Source organism: Vanessa atalanta, chromosome 9 (assembly GCF_905147765.1).
Source record: "Vanessa atalanta chromosome 9, ilVanAtal1.2, whole genome shotgun sequence".
Taxonomy (NCBI): Eukaryota; Metazoa; Arthropoda; class Insecta; order Lepidoptera; family Nymphalidae; genus Vanessa; species Vanessa atalanta.
Genome location: NC_061879.1, coordinates 250,429 through 273,822, shown reverse-complemented (window position 1 = coordinate 273,822; position 23,394 = coordinate 250,429). Strand labels below are relative to the sequence as shown.

The 23,394-nt window shown below is 35.9% G+C and overlaps 2 protein-coding genes across 3 annotated transcripts in view; one reads left to right on the top strand and one right to left on the bottom strand.

Annotated features, from left to right (window-relative positions):
• Positions 1 to 412: 412 nt before the first annotated feature.
• On the top strand, positions 413 to 4,973 carry LOC125066382. Its single transcript, XM_047674443.1, has 2 exons — positions 413 to 1,986; positions 4,898 to 4,973. Exons 1-2 carry the CDS (start codon positions 413 to 415, stop codon positions 4,971 to 4,973), a joined length of 1,650 nt encoding a protein of 549 aa, XP_047530399.1.
• The window catches only part of LOC125066152 (ATP-binding cassette sub-family G member 4), a 32,085-nt gene continuing 12,901 nt past the window's right edge, over positions 4,211 to 23,394 (bottom strand). For both annotated transcript variants that reach the window (XM_047674094.1, XM_047674091.1), the window contains 11 exons: positions 21,587 to 21,704; positions 12,848 to 13,037; positions 11,664 to 11,988; positions 10,596 to 10,737; positions 9,767 to 9,975; positions 6,920 to 7,074; positions 6,440 to 6,608; positions 6,031 to 6,131; positions 5,772 to 5,927; positions 5,509 to 5,694; positions 4,211 to 5,343 (listed from right to left, as the gene is read on the bottom strand). In XM_047674094.1, the coding sequence (XP_047530050.1) occupies positions 5,185 to 5,343; positions 5,509 to 5,694; positions 5,772 to 5,927; positions 6,031 to 6,131; positions 6,440 to 6,608; positions 6,920 to 7,074; positions 9,767 to 9,975; positions 10,596 to 10,737; positions 11,664 to 11,988; positions 12,848 to 13,037; positions 21,587 to 21,704 (1,910 nt within the window). In that variant the 3' untranslated portion in view covers positions 4,211 to 5,184. The remainder of the gene's footprint in view (positions 5,344 to 5,508; positions 5,695 to 5,771; positions 5,928 to 6,030; positions 6,132 to 6,439; positions 6,609 to 6,919; positions 7,075 to 9,766; positions 9,976 to 10,595; positions 10,738 to 11,663; positions 11,989 to 12,847; positions 13,038 to 21,586; positions 21,705 to 23,394) is intronic.

Here is a 23,394-nt window from a genome sequence, read left to right as displayed (position 1 = left end):
TGACTGTCTTGGCTAAACTCAGCCAGAAGGACATCATCAAATATTTCATATTATGATTATATAATTGGATATTATCTCAAATTAAGGTCACAGAACTTTCTGTATTATAATTGCATATTGCAACATTTATGCTGTTACCTGTCGGCTAGCAAAAAAATGTAAATAAATTGTTATTTCTTACATTATAATTTTATTTTATTCAATATTTAAATATTTAAAGAAACGAATCAATACAATAATACTTATATTCGCGTGGTATCTCTCAACCTAAGACTATTACAATTATCTAATTGTCATTTTCGTGTGTTCAATAATATGTCCGACCGATTCATCAATCGTATAATAACTGGTCAGGATGTTGGTCGTATTTGTCACAGTGTTCTTATCTCTAATTCCTTTAAATGAAAGCAAAATGTATGCGGAAATGTCAAACCGAAATGAAAAATTGGAAATATGCATAAGTGATATAATGAAAATGTATTTTTATAAATATAAGGAACTGACGTATATCGACACGAATGGTGACAACCAGGAAGTAATTAAAACTGTAAACTCGATTGAATTTATATCAGTTATATCAAAAACAACGAAAACAAAACTATCAGTGCCGAATGAAAGCTACCTTGTGACAGCGGGGAACACGTCCGACTTCAATAATACCTTTTCCAATCTCGTGAGAGAATCCTCGTGGAATCCGCAAGCTCGGTATTTAATCCTCATCAAAGATATACCGAGAGAAGACCTTAAAGTTATCTTTGATGTTTTGTTAAAGTTTCATATTATAAACGTAGTTGTGATGAACGAATTTGATTCCTTATTATACAGCTACAATCCGTTCGATAACTTCTCGTGTGGTAATCGCTACGACCGAATAGATGAATTTGGAAAATGCTCAGAATCACGTAACAAAAATTTATACCCTAACAAACTTGTAACGGGTCTTAAAAATTGCACTCTAAGAGTTAAATGCCTGCACTGGCCTCCCTACAGCATGAATCCAATAAACAATTCCATAAGTATGATTGGAGTCGAGCAATATGTACTGTATGTATTAGGTAATTTAGAACATTTTAATATTGATTATTTCTACAGTCACGAAGACAGTGAATTGTTTACAGTGATTGATAAAAATATGTCAGCAATTGGTCCGTTAAATTCCTTGCAAAATGGATTAAACGACTTAATAATAGGCGGGATGCTGCTCACACACCCCAGAGCTGTGGTATTCGACTATATAGACGGACACTTAGCTTTCGCTGAAGATGTTCGATACCAAGTCAAAAAAGCGACATCTGTCTCTCCATGGAAGAATTTGTACTTGGAGTTTAGTGCAGTAGTATGGATCACCCTGTTTTTTTCTTTCATACTGTACTTCTTATTTTTTATCGTCGTAGTTCGCCCAAAAGATATAGGCGTGCTGTTCCTGAAGATGTTGGCCTCTATGTTTCTCGTTAGTAGCATAATTAAGGGACGCTGTTTTACAAGGTACCTGTTCATCGCGTGGGTTTGGTTCGCTTATCTCGTCAATTCGTATTACCAATCGAGCCTAGTAAGTTTGGTGACGGATCCCATCATGACCTACCAAATATCTGACGAGATGGACATTATAAAAAATCACCTTAAACCTTGTATCAGTCAAGTCATGAGGACGTTCACGTTGTCGGTAGAGAATAGCACGTTTGAGCAATATCAAAACAAGGACTGCGATAGATTGTTAAAAAGTATACATACCGTCAGCCAAGACAATGATAAGTATACAGTTACCCTACATTCAATATATACGTACAATAAGCACAGTTTCTACGACGAAACTGGGAATCCAATGATCTATACGTTTGATCGTCCGCTTAGTAAAATCATTTATGCGATTTACACGTACAAAGGATTTCCTTTGCTCGATAAGTTACGTACGCATACCCTACGATTGAGGGAGAACGGCCTCGTCCAAAGTTATCTGCGACATTTGTATTGGAAGAACAATTTAAGGTACAACTTTAATGAAAATATAAGAAAGAGTAATATTACTGTACCTTGGTACATCCTGATGTGTGGGTATTCTATATCCGTTGGAATATTAATTATAGAAATACTTATCAAATGGGTTAATCTTCGAACAAAATACTTTACCAATTTTAGAAATTAAGTACTTTTTCATGAACTGTGTTGTGATTAAAATACAATCAATATAAATAATATATATGTATATATTATTTATATTATAAACAGGTAAAATTAGTTTGTTTGTATGTAGGGGGTAATCAGAACTAATGAAAATTTTTCCTGGAAGAAGGCTACACTATTCCGGAGTGCTATTGGGTATAAATTATGTTCATATCATATTATTTTCTTTATTAATAAATTACACCTGAGTGAAGGCGGGCCAAGTCACTAGTATAATATAGACTGACAAAAATATTAGAACTTGTAATAACTCATATACAAATATATATATTTATAGATCTATAAGACTTACGAAGGCGCGCTCCTCCATCACAATTTTTTATCGGCGCGCATCAGTTGCGTTAGTCACTCTCGCGCTTACAAGATGTTGACTTTTTTTATGGTATAGTACGGTGGACGAGCATATTATAGAGACCCTTAATAGTAAGTGGTCCCTACCACCCATAGACAATGGCGCTGTCAAAAATATTAACCATTCCTTTCGCCAATGCGCCACCCAACCTTGGGAACTAAGGTCATAACATCTTATCCCTTGTATCTGCAGTTACACTGTCTCACTCACCCTTCAAACCGGAACACAACAATACTGAGTACTGTTTTTTGGCGGTAGAATATCTGATGAGAGGATGGTACCTACCTATAATAATTAAATTTATTTCATATATAATAAATAAATTTAACATAGGAGGACGCGCCCAATGATCAGTTCGATATTTGACTGAACAGATATTTTGCATTTAAATAATAAGTGAGCCACTGTATAACACTGTGTAATAACAATATCAAATAATTGATTATTTCTAAAGTTAGCAGAACAATTTTCTAGTAAGACAGTGTTGCCAGTATGACAACAGACAAGAGAGAACATTAGTACAAACAATGTTGTTGTATTGTCTTAAAACTATTGATTTGTGAGTCTCGTAATTGCCGTTTGCCTACCTCTTATAAATAGCAGTAAAAATGTGTAACTTTGTCGTAGTTTATTATTATAAATTGTTTAATCGTTTTTTTCTCACGGCTGTTTGATGTCACCTCTCAGAGCAGAACAAGGTAACTTGCTATCAATCGAATCTAGACATTGTTTATGCAAATCGTGACTGTAGCCTTTCGTTAACGAGCACTTGATATAATCTGCCATGTTACATGAGGATTCTTGTTTGAAACTTACATATTATGCTTGTTCAACATTTTTGTAAATTAATATTTAATTATTTATGATAGAACTATTTTTTTTTCATAAGCGATTATCGAGTCGTTTGAATAAATTACTTATTTAATACAGTTTCTGAGTAAATCTTGTTCTAATTATTTTATTTTCAAACATCTTTTAAAGTAAACCAATTCTTACTTATAATATGAGAAAAAATTGTTTCTGTATGTCAGTTTTAATATAAAAAGCTATATTTAAAAGAAATGTATTTAATATCTTGTCTTTTTGTTTTATTTACTTAATATATGTACAATGTAAATATTTAATTATTCTCCCCATAAAGTTTTTTTACTTTCACAATATTGTGTTGTCATTTTACTTGTTTCCTGCTTGTCACTCGGTATCAACTCTATTGGCTCTATCAAACTCAAAACAAACAATAGTATTGTATGTATATAGTGAGTTTTGCTACAACATTTTTGAATTAAAGCAGCGATAACCGCTTAGCTGGTGCGGCTGCCAATGATGAGACTCATTTTTCAGTTCGATATTCAATAGGAATGTACCTACATTATTGAGTTAATTTAAAAAAGTTCAATGGCAACCGAAAATTAATAAGTTGCCTGCGGCACTCGCCCGTCGCGCTCTCTCCTTGAGACTGCATGCGAGTGTGTGTGCGTGCATGCGTGCGCGTGTGTGTGTGTGTGTGTGTGGTGTTTGTGAATTTGTGTATATGTGTAAGTGTGTTGTTTGTGTGTGGTGTGTGTATATATGTGTGTACGCGCACATCAGTTGGGCTCCCAAAGGGCCTCGATCATCGAAAAACAGTTGAAAATATTTTTATATAAAAGGATAGAAAACAAATGAATAAAACGATAATTATATTAAAACCATTTAATAAAAAATATAGAAACTTCATACACTCTAAAACCATCTAACCGTAATATTTATTGGACCATAATTTCTTTATGCGATTATATAACTAACTACAAATACAATAACCGATCCCTAGTTAAGTCTTTCCGTCTGTGTCACATGCAACACGGTAGTCAAAGAATCGAGCTCCGATCAGGCACACTATACTCCTCCGACATTATCATTGAGTTAACCCTCTTCGCACTAGCAATATCCTTGATTTCTTTTTTTAAATATTGTTTATCAGTAATTTTGAGCCCAAAAATACAGTATAAAGCCTTAATATATATATTTTCTTTTCTATATACAAAATAAAAACCTAATTAACGTTACAATAATTACACGTATAACTGTTTTCTAATTAAAATATCACTTTTATATAGTTTTGTGTAAAATTCGTCTCTTATAAATTATTTATATATTCAATTTGACTATCGTTTTGCACATATTTAGGCAAAAATTATAAGGCACACCGCACAGGCAAGATACTAAATGAGCAATAATTGAAAATGTCATCACGCGTTAAATTATAATTCGAACACATGTACACCGGCAACGCGAAACGAAACTGCGTCAGATTTGGTTTTGTTACCGTAGAAGTCCAGATTATAAAGTTTTGGATCGTCGATAAATATAATATGGTGTGCGCAGCGGCACCGACCCGGACGGAGCACCCGATCCCAACGGCACATGTATAATTAAAATCACACTCCACAAAAGTCGATAAAAAACTATCTTTGCTCTGCGAATAAAATTAACAAAAATATAAAAACGAGTTAAGTCTTTTGTTGCCGTTCAGCTTCCGCTCCGAAGGCGCGCCATTTGTCATGTCCCGCCGCCCCACGTTACGTACAATTTCAGCTTCACACGAATCACTATCATAACTATATTATCTTATTCGAAAGCCACCTATTATCACATCGGCTGGGTCGCGGGACCTATCTCGTGGACCTCAGCTTCCACCGGAGGAACAGGAAGGCGGATATGCGCAGGATGAGGAATATGAGGCACAGCGCCGCTATGTCCAGCGTGAAGTCGGCGTTTATCATGTCCAATTCTTCCAACGTCGTCTCTGGGTTTTTGAAGTGACAGTACACCTGCGAGTCAAATTTAATTTCGTTCAATTCATTTAAATGCAAAGGGCAGCGGCACACGTTCTGTTACGGGAGGACGTCGTTGGATTCGTGTCGATGCAATGGAATAAAATGCTTTTACAAGTTAAAAAAATGAATAAAGAAAAAAGAACTAGTAACAGCGCGCACCTGGTGGCACTGCAGCTTGGTGCGGTTGTAGGCGTAGGTGGCCAGCGCCGTGCCCTCGAACCCGTAGCGGATGTACGACACGTACGTGATCCAGCGCAGGTACACCGGGATGGCGTCGAACGACACGAAGAACCCGCTGAACAGCAGGAACGGCACCGACATCACGGGCGCCAGGAACACGCCGTTCTGGGGGGGGCGTTACGTTAGAGTGGCGTTTGTGGAGGCGGCGACGGGTGCACGGGGTGTGTCCGGGGGGGGCGCACCTGCACGTTCATGGCGGCGCCCACCACCAGCCCCACGCTCTGCGCGACGAAGGCGATCAGCAGACACGACGACAGGAACATGGAGAAGCGGAACCACTCCAGCGGCTGAGACGTCAGCAGGTACACTATCACCACGTAGATGATGCAGAATATGGCCTGAAAAGACGGTCACCGTTATGGGGGGGCTTCTAGCGTGGAGTCGGGACTCCCCAAACGGTAAGCTTAAGGTAAAAAGAAACAAGCGGGGCGAAGCCGTCACCTGGAACGGTATGTCGGAGACGGTGATGGCCAGGTAGTAGGAGCGCAGCGAGTACCATCTGTTGAAGTGCTCCTTTATCAACACCGGCATCTCGAGAGGAACTGGAACGTTAATCATATATTATTTGTAATGAAAGGTAATAAATAATTGTTATGCGTTAAATAATATAGCTAATAATTGTTATAACAATACATTTAGATATAATGTTTAAGTATATAGTAGCTAAGTAAGTTTTATATTGCCGTAGAAGAAGAAAAATATATACAATTGTCATAAAATATATTTTTTGTTTCTCCTATCAAAGTTACCCGCAGTGCGGTTTCAAGTTCAGAGACTGTCGTTAGTAACGTAAACGTAAATCGGAGCTAAATTTGCATTGAATTGTGTGTTAAGTGTTAAGTGCACTCACAGCTGAGGATCGTGATGGTCATGGAGGTGTACATGAGGAACAGCATGTTGAAGAACAGGAAGCCGAGGTTGGAGAGCACCTTGGAGCCGTCGTCACCGATGTCGTAGTACAGCGCGCCGATCAGGAAGCCCACCAGGATGTGCGCGAACAGCCGCAGGTACATGAGCGTCTGCGGACCGACACTCGTTAGATCTTTTACGTGGATTATATGTATATAGCCGGCATTTCTTAAGATCTATGCTCACTAAAGGACTTCAATGGAAATGTTTCTTATTACGAAACATTTCCATTTCAGCTTCGTATAACTTGAACCACACATATTAAGACCAAGTTAAACAAAGACTTGTAAAATTTAAAGTAACGTCATCAAAACAATCAGTTAAATCGATATATTTGGAAGGTATGGTATTTCAGCTACAAACTGTCGCCCGACCGAGAGCGATCGGGCACCTTGTCGGCAACAGAACACAGGGCGCGTACCCAGTCGCGGCGGCTGAACAGCAGCGTCCGCTTGAGCACGACCCAGAACTGCGTGAGCTCGGACGTGGCGTAGCGGCGCGGGGACGGCGCGCCCAGCAGCGCCACCTCCGCGTTGTCCTGCTTCTCGGAGTCCACTTGGACCACCATCGGCTCGCCTGGCCGCGATACATCGGATTTTTATTATTGCCTGATTCTCTTTGCATCTCATACGGTGTCGCCGTAGTGACGAGACATAAATAGGAATACTAATATTTAGATGTGAGTAATAGTACCGATTATTCTACCATCGATTACATTCACGTGGTGAGATTATCGAAAAACTTAATGGATAATGCCAACACTACTACGTGTCATTCGTAGATTACATGCCGGCTTTCGATTCTCTGAGTCATTATTATATCTGGAAAAGTCTAGAAAACCAGGGTGTAGAAAGCAAATACATAAAAATCCTAAAAGAAATATACTAAAACTACGGCAGAAAATCCACTTAAACATCTAGGAGATATTTTTTAAGCAGAGAGTTTTTAGAGAGTATGACCCAGTTTCCCCAAAAATTTTAAACTGGGAAGAATTTGAAATAAAAGTAAATGGGACACCTAAATCACGATTCGCGAATGATATTGTGCTATTCGCAGAGAAACCAAATATACTACAAACTGTACTGCACTTAGATAATAAAAGCAAAGAAGCAGGTTCATCAATGAATCCAGAGAAAGAATGATAAATGCTTTAATGAAAATAGGATAGGATGTTTTCAAACATGTTGATGATTTCATATATTTAAAAAAGACCAATTTTCGAAAGAAGAATAAGCAACACTTGGAAAGGCTACTGGTGTGCCAAAAGAAATAGTTAAGAATGAAACAACACCAATTTCAGTGAAAATTCAAAAGTATGTATATAATCGATCTCTTTCTAAATAGATAACTGGCGTACCGCAAGGTGGCATTTTATCTCTTCTTATTTTTAGTAGATCAGGTTTAACATTTTTCTCATTTTTTGTACTCTACATATTTTACAATTTTTGCTTTTTATTATTTCGCCTAAGGTTATTTAAACCGGTGTACTATATGAGAAACAGCATTGTTTCTTTTAGGATAAAAGAATTCCTTGATGTTTTTTTATGCATTATCAGTAACAATTATTTAAAAATACATATGTGTGAATAATCCATACAGTCTCGAACATCAGACAAATATTTGTCGTGTAAGTTCGAAGTTCAATAACCAAAGTAAACAATGGAAGGTTATTCACTTATTAATGTTTAAAGCATAAAATAAATATATTGTTGTCGTTTAGAAATAATTACCCTACAGAGGTACACTCTTAATAGCTTTAGGTTAATGTGAATAAGGCATTGTAATTTTTACTATCTGTGTTCACCTGTTATTAAATTTTGTGTCGACGTGTGGAGTGATCTGAAGGAAATAGGAATTGGCAGACTTTAGAAGCCGGCCTAACTTCAACCACTCCTTGGGAATGATTTTAGCTGTGTTACTTTAATGGCGGTGTGCTGACCCACACATAATACCAAACGTATGAGTATATTTTTGTACATATAGCTAATGACGTCAAAATGAATGGAGATAATATCACGAATATCAGGAATTGGTAATCAAGAAAATACCTATAGACCACAATTATAAAAAGATTTATTTATATTTCAGACAACGCGACACAGTTCTTGTTACGAAAAATTATAATCACTGGTCGAAGACCCTCAGAAGAATACGAGGCCCTAGCCCAGCTGGGGGTCATAAACAGGCTGTTACTTTTACTTTTTGCCGTGATAATTCTTTTCCTGGAATTAACATTATTTTCCAACTTATTAGTGACGTCACACTATTGTTTTCAAATATTTATGTAAAATTCATTGGAGTGAAACTTCTTTGGAAGCGATGTGACTAAAATTACATGGAAGAATTTATGGTCTACATTTCTATATTTAAAGTTTCTGACGAATACGATCTAACCATTTCATGTACTAAATTGAGCTTAAGTTTAATTTTATTACTAAAATATGCCAGCCTCGTATCACCTTTATCACTCTTTATTTGAAGAAATATTACGAAACCCAATGGCATAAAATATTATAGCTAAAGCAAAAAATGGCCCTGATCATAATAGTTTAACTTTAACACAAACAAACTTCATATGAATACATACATATTTAATAAACATTATTCGAGGGCTGCTCATACAGGAAGCTTATCTGTTACTCTGACCTCGCTATCAGCCGCTTCGTTAAAAAGGTTATTCCTTATTTGTATGATTATAAGAGTCATAATAGAGTAAAAAACGGACGCCATGTTTGTGTTTTGGAATCTCAGACAAAAATATAGTTTAGTCTAAATATCACACTATTAGACTGAATTGAATGGGTTCTTAATGTTGGTTCTGTATAAATGATTTCTTTGGAATTTGATCCTGACCTTATCCCTTCCCCATAAATAAAAAAATAAACACTGCCGGTAAACTTTATAGGAATAATTAACACTATTTGAATGGTTGGAGACGCCGTGTTTGATTAGGATTCTTATGCAATGACATTTATACCGCAATTTCTTACGCTAGACATCATTTACTTATAAGATGATGATTTCATGAAAGTTAATGTTTACAGGATATAAAGATCTCGCTCTTGGCCTGGAACAGCCCCTATCCCGCTTTCGAGAAAAGGCTCGGGTTGGTGGATACTGACGTGGCAAACTTTCATCTGACAGATGTCGATTTCCTCAAAATGTTGTCCCACCAAACATTAGCCGACATTAGCACAAATGAGGCGCACGAAGAGGATTACAGATCAGCAAAATGTGTGATGCTGCTGCTATCTGCACCGGGACTCACCCTTGCCCTTGGCTATCTCGTTGGCGGCGAACTGAATGAGCCCGTTGTGCAGGTTGGCCCCGTTGGCCCCGTTGGCCCCGTTGGCCGCGTTGGCGTCCATCTTGTCCTGCACCTGCGACGCGTCATTCTTGTTCCAGTCGTTCTTCAGCGAATTCTCCATGTCCTTCTTGTTGTTGTATTCCGCCATTTTCGGTAGAGGCAATCCCGTTCTGTAATATGTATCAAATATATATTATATAATTCATGACCAAATTTTTGCTATGATTTGTAACTTCCTACGTTTTTACAAATGAGTGATAGTGTTACTTATATATTACAACTATATATTCTTACAATCATCCACTACCACCACACATACCACCAAATGGTATCACTTTAGCCAGGCAGTAGTACCGCGCACAGGGGCATGAAATCTTAGCCCAAATGGTTGGTAACGTTAAGATGTTAAGGGGAGGGGTACATCACCCACAAGCAAGAGTCAGTATATTTTGCTTTATTGTTAATTCAATGTTGTAAAAGGCAATATGTAACAGAATTATATAAAACGGGCTAAACAAATGTCATATTAAAATTTCTCCATATTTATTTATGAAATATTTAATATAACAAAACATTGAATCCATCGATTATATGCACATACATAATGGCACACAGTGACGTCATAGACTAATGTCTATCGCCGACAGGTGACGATTTAAATTAACTTCAACCGTAAATAGTTTTATAAATACGAACGATCAAGTAAGTCATTCTAAAAGTGTGACGTTTAATCTCAAGACCGATCACAGAAAGTTTCGACATGTTCAGTAAGGTGGGGGGGGGGGCTCACCGGATGTCGTGCTTGCCGTTGTCGATGGCGCGCACGAGCTTGCCGGTGTGGTCGCCGTACTCGCCGCACGACACCTCGATGACGAAGGAGGCCGGGTTGTGGTACGACGGGCACTGCAGGCTCAGGCTGCCCAGCCACTCCACTGCGGACACACCGCACTCGATTATGCTCTTTACGAATTATTACTGAATTTGAAGAGAACACTAGCAATACCCCATTTTAAGGAATTACTATACTACTATTGCCACGCCCCTCCAGTTGAGGGACGACGATACCCACAGGAATTCATAGTAAAGGAAGAGTAAAAATTCCCTTGCTACGTGATGTCTTTGAAGCTTTCGTGTCAAATTTTCTGAAATATGTGTTAGAACCGTTACGTTATTATTTCTAAGATTATAAGATAGAAGATCATACCTATGAGAAATATTCCTTATACGCGCTACCAACATCAACCTTATCAATACAGACTTCAATCCCCATACATATATATGGAGATATAATATTACTCAATGTTACGAACGGGTGATAAATACATATAATTTGAAAGTGAAAACAGCAGCTTGAACAATAAGAGACAGCAAGGTCTAAATATTTTACTATCATAACTCGATATTGGTACTTGCATATAAAGTTTTCTTCGGCCCGTTACGATACAATTAAACTTGAGACTTTTCCTTCCGCAAATATTTACCGCTCGCAAGATTGTAGACATTTATTCCACTAAAATTTTGTTTTTTTTTATAAGAGCCGATTTCCTGATTAATGCAAATCTATTGATTATAATTTATGACGTTATATTATTTATTTTACGTATATCTTATCTGTCTTGTGAATGCTATTCATTAAAACGACATATATGTACTCATTAAAAACGACATGACCTTTGATTTTTAAATATAATTAAATATATGTTGTTCTTATGCTACACGCATCCGTGGAGAGAGCGCCGGGTCGCCCGCTACCGGTCTACGCCACCTCCACGCAGACACTTGCCTTCGGATTGTTTTCTTAATTTATATTGTAAGAGGTATCGCTTTTGTGAACAGGGGAGTTATTCATTTATCTTACCCAGTCTCCCTGTACTGCCTTGGTAGACGCACTGGCCGTCCGCTAACGTGTACAAATGGTCAAACATCTCGAACAATCTAGCGGAGGGCTGGTGAATGGTGCAGATGATCGTCCTTCCGCCTCTGGCGAGAGTTTTCAGCAAGGAGATACATTGGAAGCAGGAGGAACTGTCCAGGCCTGATGTTGGCTCGTCGAAGAACATGATTGGGGGATTGTTGACCAGCTCCAGAGCTATGGAGAGCCGCTTCTTCTGACCGCCTGATAGATTTGATGTCATCGTTTTGTGATGTTCCGATAAGCCTAGAGTTTCCAATATCTCTTGAATCTGAAAGTATATTTATGTATTAATAAGTTAATAAGTTAATGAGTTAAAAATGAAAACTCAGTTGAAACATATCCTTGTTTCACCAGTAACCAGTTATGTTTACATTTATTAGGAATTATTATTTTTATGTAAAAAGTGCAACCGAATAAAGTATTTTGAGTTTAATGTATACAAGCTAAAGTACCCAACGAGAGCATCACCACCATTACCTATGACCTCACCAGAAATATATGTTTAATTACATTGACCTTTAATTTCATTTCACATTTCTTCGCACCTTGTAAACACAATTCAATTATTATATGAAAACTACTGAACTAAAGTATTATACAATTGTAGACGGATCGGTTCGGTTTCGTTCGGGTGGGTATCACCCACTCAGTCACGGCGACAAACACGAATACTTTTTATTGACGTGTTCCGGTTGGGAGAGTGAGTAATTGCAGGAACAAGAGACGTTTTTTTATAAAGTAATAATTTTTAATAAGTAGTCATCGCCACTCGTGGACATTTGCGCTATGAAAAATGTAATCATTACATTTCCAATGGGCCGCCAACCTGGGAACTCAGATGTCTTTTAAGAGTATAGTTACACTGACTTAGTCACCCTTTAACCGGAAAAGAACAATAAAAGTTATCGCTATTTGACAAAGGATGAGTGGGTGGTACTTGCTTAGCAGGTTCTGACTACAAAGACCTACCACCAAGTAATGTGAGGTACATCATAGATATCATCATGAATCAGATGAACAATGTAAGTTATGGGGTCAATTTCTTTGACCTCACAACTAAGGCCATTTGCACATAACGTAAGGCATATTTGCATAAGAACATTTATTTATATTGAGTATAAGCTTACCACTTCTTCTTTATCCTCTCTTGTGGTGGCACTGGGTAGTTTCAAGGCCGTAGCCACCGCCATTGCCTCTTCGACGGTGAGGTTGCCGTGCAGCTGGTTGTCTTGCATAATGTAGCACGACAGCTTTCGGAAACTGGATAGGTTACGTTCCATACCGTTCACTGTTATACTGCCTTCCATCCCTGATGTCCTGGTAACCAAAAAGTTTATTAAATATAAATTAAGTAGACCAAAAAAATAATAAGAAATTTAAAAGAAAAAGTATTTTATTACATTCAGAATATTTTTTTGTCCTAATTATGACTAAAGTCGAATACCATTATTGTTATATAAAAATATATTTAATTTGAGAACATTTACATAAACGTTACTTTTACTAAAGACACCCTATATTATTGTATTCCTTATCATCATCGCTAAAGAATACTCGTAATGATTTTGCTTAAGACAAATATGAAATTGTCGCTCACACGACATCGTGAGCAATTCACAAGTCAAATGTCAAGTCAAATGGCCAGCGGTGCACAATGCAAGACTACAGATACCTATAGATATAATATACTTTATCTGCCTTTTAATTATTTAAAATATTATATTAATTAACAATTAGAGTATTAAAAAAAAAGGATTTATGAAAACGATTCGAGTCGAAATCGCAGCGACCAAGGCCAGCGGAACAAACAATATATGCCGTGAGTATAAATTATTGCATATTCATAAGTCATGAGACAATAAATTTTGGCAAGGTAACATTTCATTGTAGTTTTTTTTTTTCGTGTATACAAAAATCAGTTATAATGATTATATAATTGTGAGCGGTTGCAACTATTCACGGGTTGCTTGAGAGAATTATCGCTGTGCACGAGACAAATTATAACCCGTATAACCTTAATTTGATCTATCCTTATTTTAACCGTACTTCGATCTTCTGAGGTTTCGATCAATGATGTTATCCACTGGGCCACCTTAGAACCAACTTCCTACAGCTATATACTTTGAACGAGTAAATTTAACAATGCTGTATATATACAGTTAATATGTTATTAGTCTTCCTCGTTTATATGGCTGGACATAAGGCCGAGGGCTTAAGCCTAAGATCCCAAGATCTTAGGCTTAAGCCCTCGCTCGGGCAGAGTGGGTGCTCTAGGAGTGGGGGCTATAACAACCCGAGGGATTGGGATCGACCCCCGACTTTCTCATCGCTATGCGGCTCGTGAACCGGTAAGGTAATATCTCTAAGTACCAACCAAACAACCTTCATTCAATCGGCTCTTAATGGCCTCCAGTTTAAAAAGTAGGTACAATGTTAAAAATATGATAAGCATAAAACAATAGAAAAATGATTTATATGTAAGCACCGTAGACGCTGTCTCGCGGCCGAATGTAACTACGTCAGGTGACCCATTTATTGGCGTATTGCTACAAATCATACACATCAAATTACAAAATTGAAACAAAAACATGACGCGTACATAAATGGACACACGGATCCTTTTGCTTCACACGTGTAATCGTATCCGCTGATCCGAGATTGCAAAATCAAATTATCACGTTTATAATATCAGCTTGTTGGTGATTAGCAGGGATTGCTTCAGCGCGAGTAATATTATACTACAATAGTACATTTCGTAATTACAATTATCGACGATCGACTCGACGTTATATTCTACTGTACTCTCTATCTATCGAGCTGATTTTGTAAATGAAAAAGTGTTTGGATATTTGTAACACAATCGCGCTAACACGATTGGAGGGATTCTGGAGGTTTAGACGTATGTGTGTATGTATGTGTTAGAATAATAAAAAAAATATATGAACGTTACGTACATTGAGAAGCGATCTCTTGAAACGCCCAAGAATATCGTTAAAAAATATATTTTACTATACTTATGTTTAACTAGCCCTACTGCCTCCACCGCCAAACAGCAGTACTCAGTATTGTTGTCTTCCGGCTTAAAGGGTGAGTGAGCCAGTGTAACTACAGGCACAAGGGACATGACATCTTGGCTCCCAAAGTTGGTGGCGCACTGGCGCTGTAAGGAATGCTTAATATTTCTCACAGAGCCATCGTCTACGGGCGGTGTTGACCAGTTACCATCAGGTGGCCCATATGCTCGTCCGCTAACCTAAACCATTAAAATAAATAAAAGAAAAAGAAAAACTTGAATTTTTGTCGTCGACACTAAAACCTACTTTAAAAAAAAGCAAAACGTAAAATAAATTTAAATTTATTCAGGTTCTTGGTTTAATTAAACTTCCGTAATATAATTTGACAACTTAGCTAAAGTCCGCGAGATAAATATTTAATAATTTTTATATAAGAATCCTTATAACCACGAAATAAATGTATCTTTTTACCATTCTCCGACACACGTACGCAAATAAATCTTATACGTTTTTTTTTATTTAAATACCTACCTACTATTTAGTATAAAAAATTCCCAATTTAATGCCTTGAATTTGAAAGATTAATTGATCCAAATTATCACCGAAATGACAAAGAAATAAAATCCTATAGAATTAATATAAAAATAAATCATACGACCGGCCCCGCTCCAGCTTATATATCTAATCGTGATAATGAATATACATTTTAAATTGTCTGATAAACGACCGAAGTATTTAGTTCCCAAGGTTGGTGGCGCATTGCAATACTTATGGTGAAAGGAGTCAGAAGCTCATCTACCGAATATGTTTTAAAAAAACATAGTTAACACAAGTACAGTGATTGACTTTACCATATTTCTAACAGGTAGGCTTGCCCAGCTAGCTAGGTTAAAATAGTTGGTAATCTCCAGATTTGTAGCCAGAGGTGATGATATTGATAGAGTTTCTTTAGTCAGTCGTCAGTCTCTCGCATTTATAGTGAGTTGACAAAGGTATTTATTAATACTTCGGAATAGAATAATATATTTTTTGTTCGTTTTAATAACTAACTTGGTTTCTTCGAGTGGATAAGGAAACTTGTCAGAAAACGAGACATTTAAATTGCTATCATTAAATTAAATTCCTTTCGAACAATGTCGTAAAGTACACTTACAATTTATCAAGGCAATTAGTGTAGTCGACGAGGCCTTTGACAGAGTTTTTTTTTTGCTAAATCATTTATATTTACCATCATCATTATAAAAGTTCGATTGTTATGGACTTCAAATAGTTCACAATACGACTATAATACATCGGTCGTTTGTATAAAATCGCATGTAGATTTAATGTCTAGGGATACTTCTGGTTGAAAGAACATTTAGGAATGGATAGACCAATACGACAAACATTAATTAAATTGACACAAAACTGATAAAAAAAATGATACACAGAATTGAAGACTAGCATTGTTCTTTTTTTAAATCTTATAATAATGAGAATATATCAAATATTAATTACGCCTTTTTTAGATTCGTCTAAATATAACTTTGAGTTCATGTCACCCATTTACTTAATCAATTATAATTAAAAAAACAAAAAAAAAAAAACAAAGTTTTCGCGAGGCTTTTTATCACACAATACTTTTATCGTATTTGTTTTTGTTGAGTTTTTAGTTATTTATACTTCGTAGAGTGATTCGCGAGATTATGAGAAAGCAATGTAATAGCGAAGGTTCACAATTTGTTTTTTTTTTTTCATTTCAAACACCATCATCATCATGAAGGTGTTCTGATTGATTTCGGACATTCTTAATGGAGACTAACCATACGCGTGAGACTTAATATTACAGAGCACTAGTGTTTGCGTAAACACAATTTCTGGCGTCTACGGAAGCAGACATTTCGATCAACATTACTAAATACATCTAACAAGCGAATAACTATTATGGCTAAATATTGAAAAATATAATTCCGTCATTATAACTAGAAGCGTATAGTAAATGTTCAGCCATTGAGACTAATTACTGCATTCTTTATGATAACTTTAGATACTATCTGTGATGATACAAAATAATTTTGTAATCCCCTCCATCTATTTAAAACAAGTTTATTTTACAATCAGGATAAATGAATGAATTAAGATGAAACATTAAATATCTAAATAAAAATATGCTTTATTAAAAGAAAACTAAAATTTACAGGCACTTAAAACATGGACTAATTAAAAGTAAACCACTGTCTTGATTGATTTTTAACACAGTGACCAATCTTAACGGGTGCGAACTGCGCAGAAATTATTGAAGTGTAAGTAAATACAGACACAGACGAACTTTATATTTCCTCATTCATAGTTCTACGGGACGGAAATCCGAAACGACTAAAGCGATTACAAGTGCCGTAGTAATTAAAGGCTCTACGTGCTCTCTGAAGCAAGGAATTGTCACGGGACTGCCCAAATTCTAAACTTCGGGATGACACTGAAAATGACTTGACAAAAAACACAATAGATTTTATTTTTCCGATGCGGAATTTGAAGCCGAAACTTTGGGAGATGTAACCTATTTCCCGATCTGGTCATCCAAGATGCAACCGAAAAGTACAACAGACACTATAAACGTATTTAGTTGGTAAAAAATATCTAATAATACACGTCGTACGTCGCGTCGGTCTAACAAGAAATGATTTGATTACGCAAGTTAATGGCATAAATCTATTTTATTACACATAACATATCTTTTATATCACATCTCAGATCTCAAATTATTACATTACTTTCACTTATATTATTTTAATGATATAACGTAGAACAGAAACTATAAAATAATATTAAAATTCAATAAAATTCAAGAGCTTCCATGTGATGCGAACGCAAAACGACCAAGACCATAAACGGTGCTTACTTCTCGTAGTATTCGATATTATACCCATATCTCACATACATTTGATATATCTGAACATTGCTATAAAAATACACATACATCAAAAAGTATTAAGAATATTTTCTGACATGGTCTTGGTTTGTAAATAACATTCAAACGTCAATTTTATAAATCTTAAAATCAACATGTCGGCTACAATTCAATAGCAAACAGTGAAGAATTCGTACTGGAGGCCCTGTGTGACAAGTACTTACTGAATAATATAACTTACGGATGGTTTTTTTATACGATATTAATGTGAGGTATTATTTAAAATCGTACATCAAAAAATTATTCCATCATAAATACTCAAAATAGAAAATTAGTTTAAGAAGTTCGTGCATAAGTAAATGGTATCTTGTAGTATATTATACCTACTTCTCATAGAACCTTATACGACTGCTTAATCTGAGGTACCGTTTTTTGTAAAAAAAACTTTCCGTAGCAGCTCGTAGTTAAAATGTCTCGAATAAAATGTTAAACCATTTAAAGTTCTATCTATCTATCTCCGGCCACATCAGATTTTCCCTTTTATCCAGTTATGAGAGCATAAGTAAGAACGAGTTTGCACACACATTTGAGCAATATGGTAAAACTAGAGCAGGTATCTTGTCTTTCATATTGACCACCGTGGTCGGAAATAGTTTAAAAGAAAATTATTATTATTATGGAACAGCGCTCGCTCATTAAACTTAGCGTTAAAATAAAGAAATTTCAAGTATAACATTTATGACACGAAAAATAAATAATCTGATATTCGATTTATGGCATAATGTCATTGTAAGATTGAGGAACAAACAAAATTTGATACAGAAACATGTCAACGATATCGTAACAAAGGAAAGATATCAATCCAGAGGACAACAATAGAACCAAAATTCGTAAACATCTGAAATCTATCGACTAGACCACAACCGAACGTCACGAAACTTTGACATACGAGTAGGAAGAAATCTGGATAAGAACGTAGCTATTTTGATTACAATGATAACGGAATTTAGAAAAACCGCTGTCAAAGGTAAAAATAAAATGAATACAGACGGATTCACGGAGAGCAGCTAGTGTGATAACAAAATAAATACCTTGATAGCATCGAGGCGTCTATTACATTGCGTATAACTTCCAATTGACCGCGTGACCTAATTGTAACTAATTGATAACAAGGATCCGGTTGCAAATAACTTTGACGATGTCCCGTAACTTACGTCTCCACATGACTCTTGCCGTAATCGAGTCCCGCTAAATTAAAAGTTAATATTTCAATTAAAGACGTACATTATGTTAAACGAGTCGTTTCTTAAAATAATAATTTCGGCCTTCGCCTTGTTCTCGTTCACCTTGCCTGTTTACCGTATTAAAAAAAAACAGCTTTCCGTCGCTGTTAACAATTATATGATTTAATTGATTAAACCTAGCCACGGAAATATTCCAGTCCTATTTCTTGTTATATCAATCCATAAGTATCCATAAAAGACAAACGTATTATATTTTGTTTCTGTAATACTTCTAACATTTTCGCAACCGTTAGTTAACGTTGTGAGTGAACAGAACCATATACGATATACCTACCACATATGTATATATAGCTGGATGCGTTGCCTTCCATCTGATTGAATTGAAACTATGTACAACGGTATCCGCTACAGTATAGTCGACATATGCTTAGACGACTCCAATCACGAAAGGTGTAAAGCAAAATAAACAACTTTGACATCAAATTAACGCAACCATTGGTCGAGATCTTAAATAATCTATTATATAAATTATATATTTTTGACTTTTCGACGAAGTTATCATCGGAACTTAGGAAATAATTAAAGTGGATATACGTGAAATGATATAGTGTTATGTTACTAAAGATACATTAATCAAGAACTATCTGTAGTGCATAATACAAGCAACCCGCTTGCAATTTGTAAACATAAAGTTTGTTTATCTTCACACCTTCATTGATTGGAATAGGGTGCGCGGCGCACAAATCGTGTCCGATATTTATTTACTTGGAACATTAAAAGAGGCATTGCATCGTAGCCATGCGTTACTAGATTGGAATAAATTTATTCGTCATGCTGACATTACGTTCTATGCAAGTCATATAAAGGAATATTTGCAAATATATGGAACCCTCTCTGTTGTGAAAACCAAAATATATTGTTTTGCGAATTAACATATGTAATATGATGTAGAATATATTATGTTAGCTATATGGTGTCTGGCGGCTAGGCTTTCATCACAATGGTAAGTAGTTTTAATCTTGCGAAATGTGTATGGTTCCGTGCGGTTCCGTCGCTAAATTGTGGTAAGTGATGTTTACTAAGATTGCGCAGACTAGGCTCAGCTGAGACGGTTTGCGTAACACGATACCGGCTAAGGTAGCGTGTAATTTGAGCGGCCGGTGACTATTTATTATATACCTGATTTTTTACTACCAAACTGTTTGCCTTGCATGACTGTACGCCAGTGCTTAACGATGAGTGAATCATTATAATTAATCTGAATAAAAAGATGGCTGGCTCCTGGCTATTTCTTCGTTATATTGAATATAAATAAACAATCACAAATTGAAAAATCCTTGGGTCAAATCAGTATTTTTTTCCGAACCATGGTTTATAGTAGAGCATAAGGGACGTGACATATTTGGTCCACACGTTGAGTATCGACACATTGATCATAAGAATGTTTACGTTTTTTTATAGACAGTCAATATATTTGGGCGTTGATTTTCAAATTGTCAGGCAGTAAGTTGAGATTGAATCTGCAACAGATCGCTCGGCGAACCAGATGCATTTAATGTTATTGAGACTTCGTTGCTCAAATTATTTGACTATTTTCTAATCCAAAGCGTTACAGTAAAAGTAAGACGTCACTCGAGATGCTGTGATACTTTAGGCTATTTTGCGATATGAAGAGAAAGTGTGACAGAAGCATGTCAACAAAACGCCGAAGTGAAAACAGCAAGTACAGTTATCGCAATGTTCCATCAAGCACAACGATGTGCTCGCTACCTCAGAGCCAGTGTACATACACTAAATTATACGAATATGTATAAATGTAAAGTCATAGTAAATGTCCCTCTGATAGGCACAGCCCTCCTCTCACGAGGTAACAAGGTTTGTGAATTGTCAAGCCCATCTCGTTTTTCTCGTTTCACATATATATACTATATAGTATACTGTTGATACTAACTAACATACCTTTAGTTTAGGTTCTACACCCACGCCTACTTACTACACTTTCTGAAGCGGAAAGGTGCCTACTGTGCCTAGTGCATGTATCACTTTATTGCTTTGAATGCGTTTTTTTTTTTTAATTTACGTGAAATAAACATTATGTAGGCAGTATATAAATAATATACATATTTACACACAATTTGGAAGCTAACAACAGCCGGTAAAAGTACAAGGTTACACTTGATGTCTGTGTCATAAACAAGTTTCTTATTTTAATTAACATAAATATAAAATGCACTTAAAATTGCGTGCAATATATGCTTTTCACGCGACATTCGGAAACGATTTCGGAAATCTACAATTCTCGCAGAATATAGTAAGTACTTGGTAGTGATCACCTGACATTCTATATATTGTATATATCTTCGGGTGGCATCGACAAGGTACTTTCAAGCCATCACAAATACAAACAAATATATATACTATAGTATATTCCAACCACGAGACATTAACATTTGACATGGATGGATTTGTGAAAAAATGGCGTTTTGAACGTCGACGAAACTGTTATCGGAACTTTGGAAGTAAAATTAGAGTACATAAGTAGTCAGGTGGAATAGCGTTGTATTTTAAATAAAGATATCTAAATTAAGAGTAGTTAGTGTTATTATCAAATCGCATTCGATGGGACTAGACTATACACAGATATACGCGATAATCTCTTAAATAGAATAATAAAAAAATCCGATCCAAATAGATAAAGGGTAATTATTCAAGGTCGCTTACTTGTATCCTGTGAGAATGTTCAGAAGAGTCGACTTTCCGGCGCCTGACGGGCCCATTATGGCCGTCAGCTCGCCGGAGCGCAACCTCCCCGAAACCGACTTAAGTATTGTCTTAACATCTGTAAATAATAATAAGAATATTAGTACAATATATAGGTTTTATTATAAAATGATGAATTACTCTTCTCTTTATCTTAGAAAAACGAAACGAAACTCCTAAAATTGTTCGTAATAATCAATAAATACCTGCATACATCTATAAACTACTAACATTTTTTTTAATTGTGTGGTACATCATATTTCATTGAAAACGGAGTATATTAGTCACACTCGCATTCCATTTACCGAGCACAATCAGCACAAGGTTCATACAATTCGGTCTTATATATTTTATATAGCAACACCAGAACAAAAATATTAGTTTAAATCTCTAACAAGCACATCATATCATCACACGCGAGACACGAGACGAGTACTTCTCAACAGTTTAACAGAATAGTTGTTTTTTATGACTATTATCTTCCTCAATTATCGGATAATAAATACAACACAAAGACAATTATTCAAATCGAATTTACTTTGTGGTAAAGGTTTTGTTGTATTGTTATGTTCCGGTTTGAATGGTGAGTGAGCCAGTGTAATACAAATCATACCTACCACTTCACACTACTCAACTGCAAAGCTGCGAAATGTAGTAGATAGCAGCTACAGATACTATACATTAAATATTTTTTATCTAATACAGAATGTAACATTTAGTTGCTTAATGTTACTAGTCTTGTTTAAAACCTTATATGGTAGTCACCATAAAAAAATGTTAGGAAATTTAAAATCAAATGAAAACGTATCAGTAAATAGAGTTTTTTATTTATCAACACAAGCCAACGCAATCAAGTAAAGGTCATTTAATAGATAAAGATAACAAAATCATTTCTATTACACATGATACTCATCAAAATTGAATATCTCGATATTTGTAATGACTTCCATAACGTTGTGACGTTTTAAAATCGCACGACAAACAGCACCGAGTTACCGTATGATTATTCTTTGTTTATAAACTCAGGATCGGCGGGGAAGAGGTAACGTCGAGAGATAACTGGCACGTGTCGGATGAAATTAATTTGAGCAGAGCAGACGAAACGAGGTTCAACGCTTCTTGTCAAGTCGATACCTTTGCAAAAAAATATATGACAACTATTGGTGCTGTCCCGGACTTGAACACGCAATTACTGGTTAAGATTCACGTGTTCTGAGCACTGGACTGTCTCGGCTAAATAAATGGAACGTTAAATTCGAGGCAATGTGACAATCGTGATGTCGAAGAAGAAATTTAAATCTTATCATATACGTTTTACTTCTTTATACGTTACTTTACGATGCACGACTAGTTTTATTTAAACCTGAATATTGCTTGCTGTAAAATAAAAAAATAAACCATGAATGTTTATTGTAACATTTATCAATCAGTTATTATAATATTATTTTGAACTTCAAAATATACATACAAAAACACAAGCCTCCTACTCGTTAGGAAATCCCATCAGAATTATTATTAAGAAGCCCACCGAGTATTCTTAAATAATAGTTTTGTGGCAACCTTCATCACCATACACTATAATACGACCGATCACGGTATTTTCAGACAACCCAATCCCAATTTCACCCTCTTAGATGATATAAAAATAACGATAAAAATAGTTTTACACTCATACTGTTTCTAAATATTTCTAGCAGCAATAAAGGTCAACTTCTTGTCAAACTTTCATCCTTAAATTTACCCTCCTGGGTAACGAAAAACCGGCATAA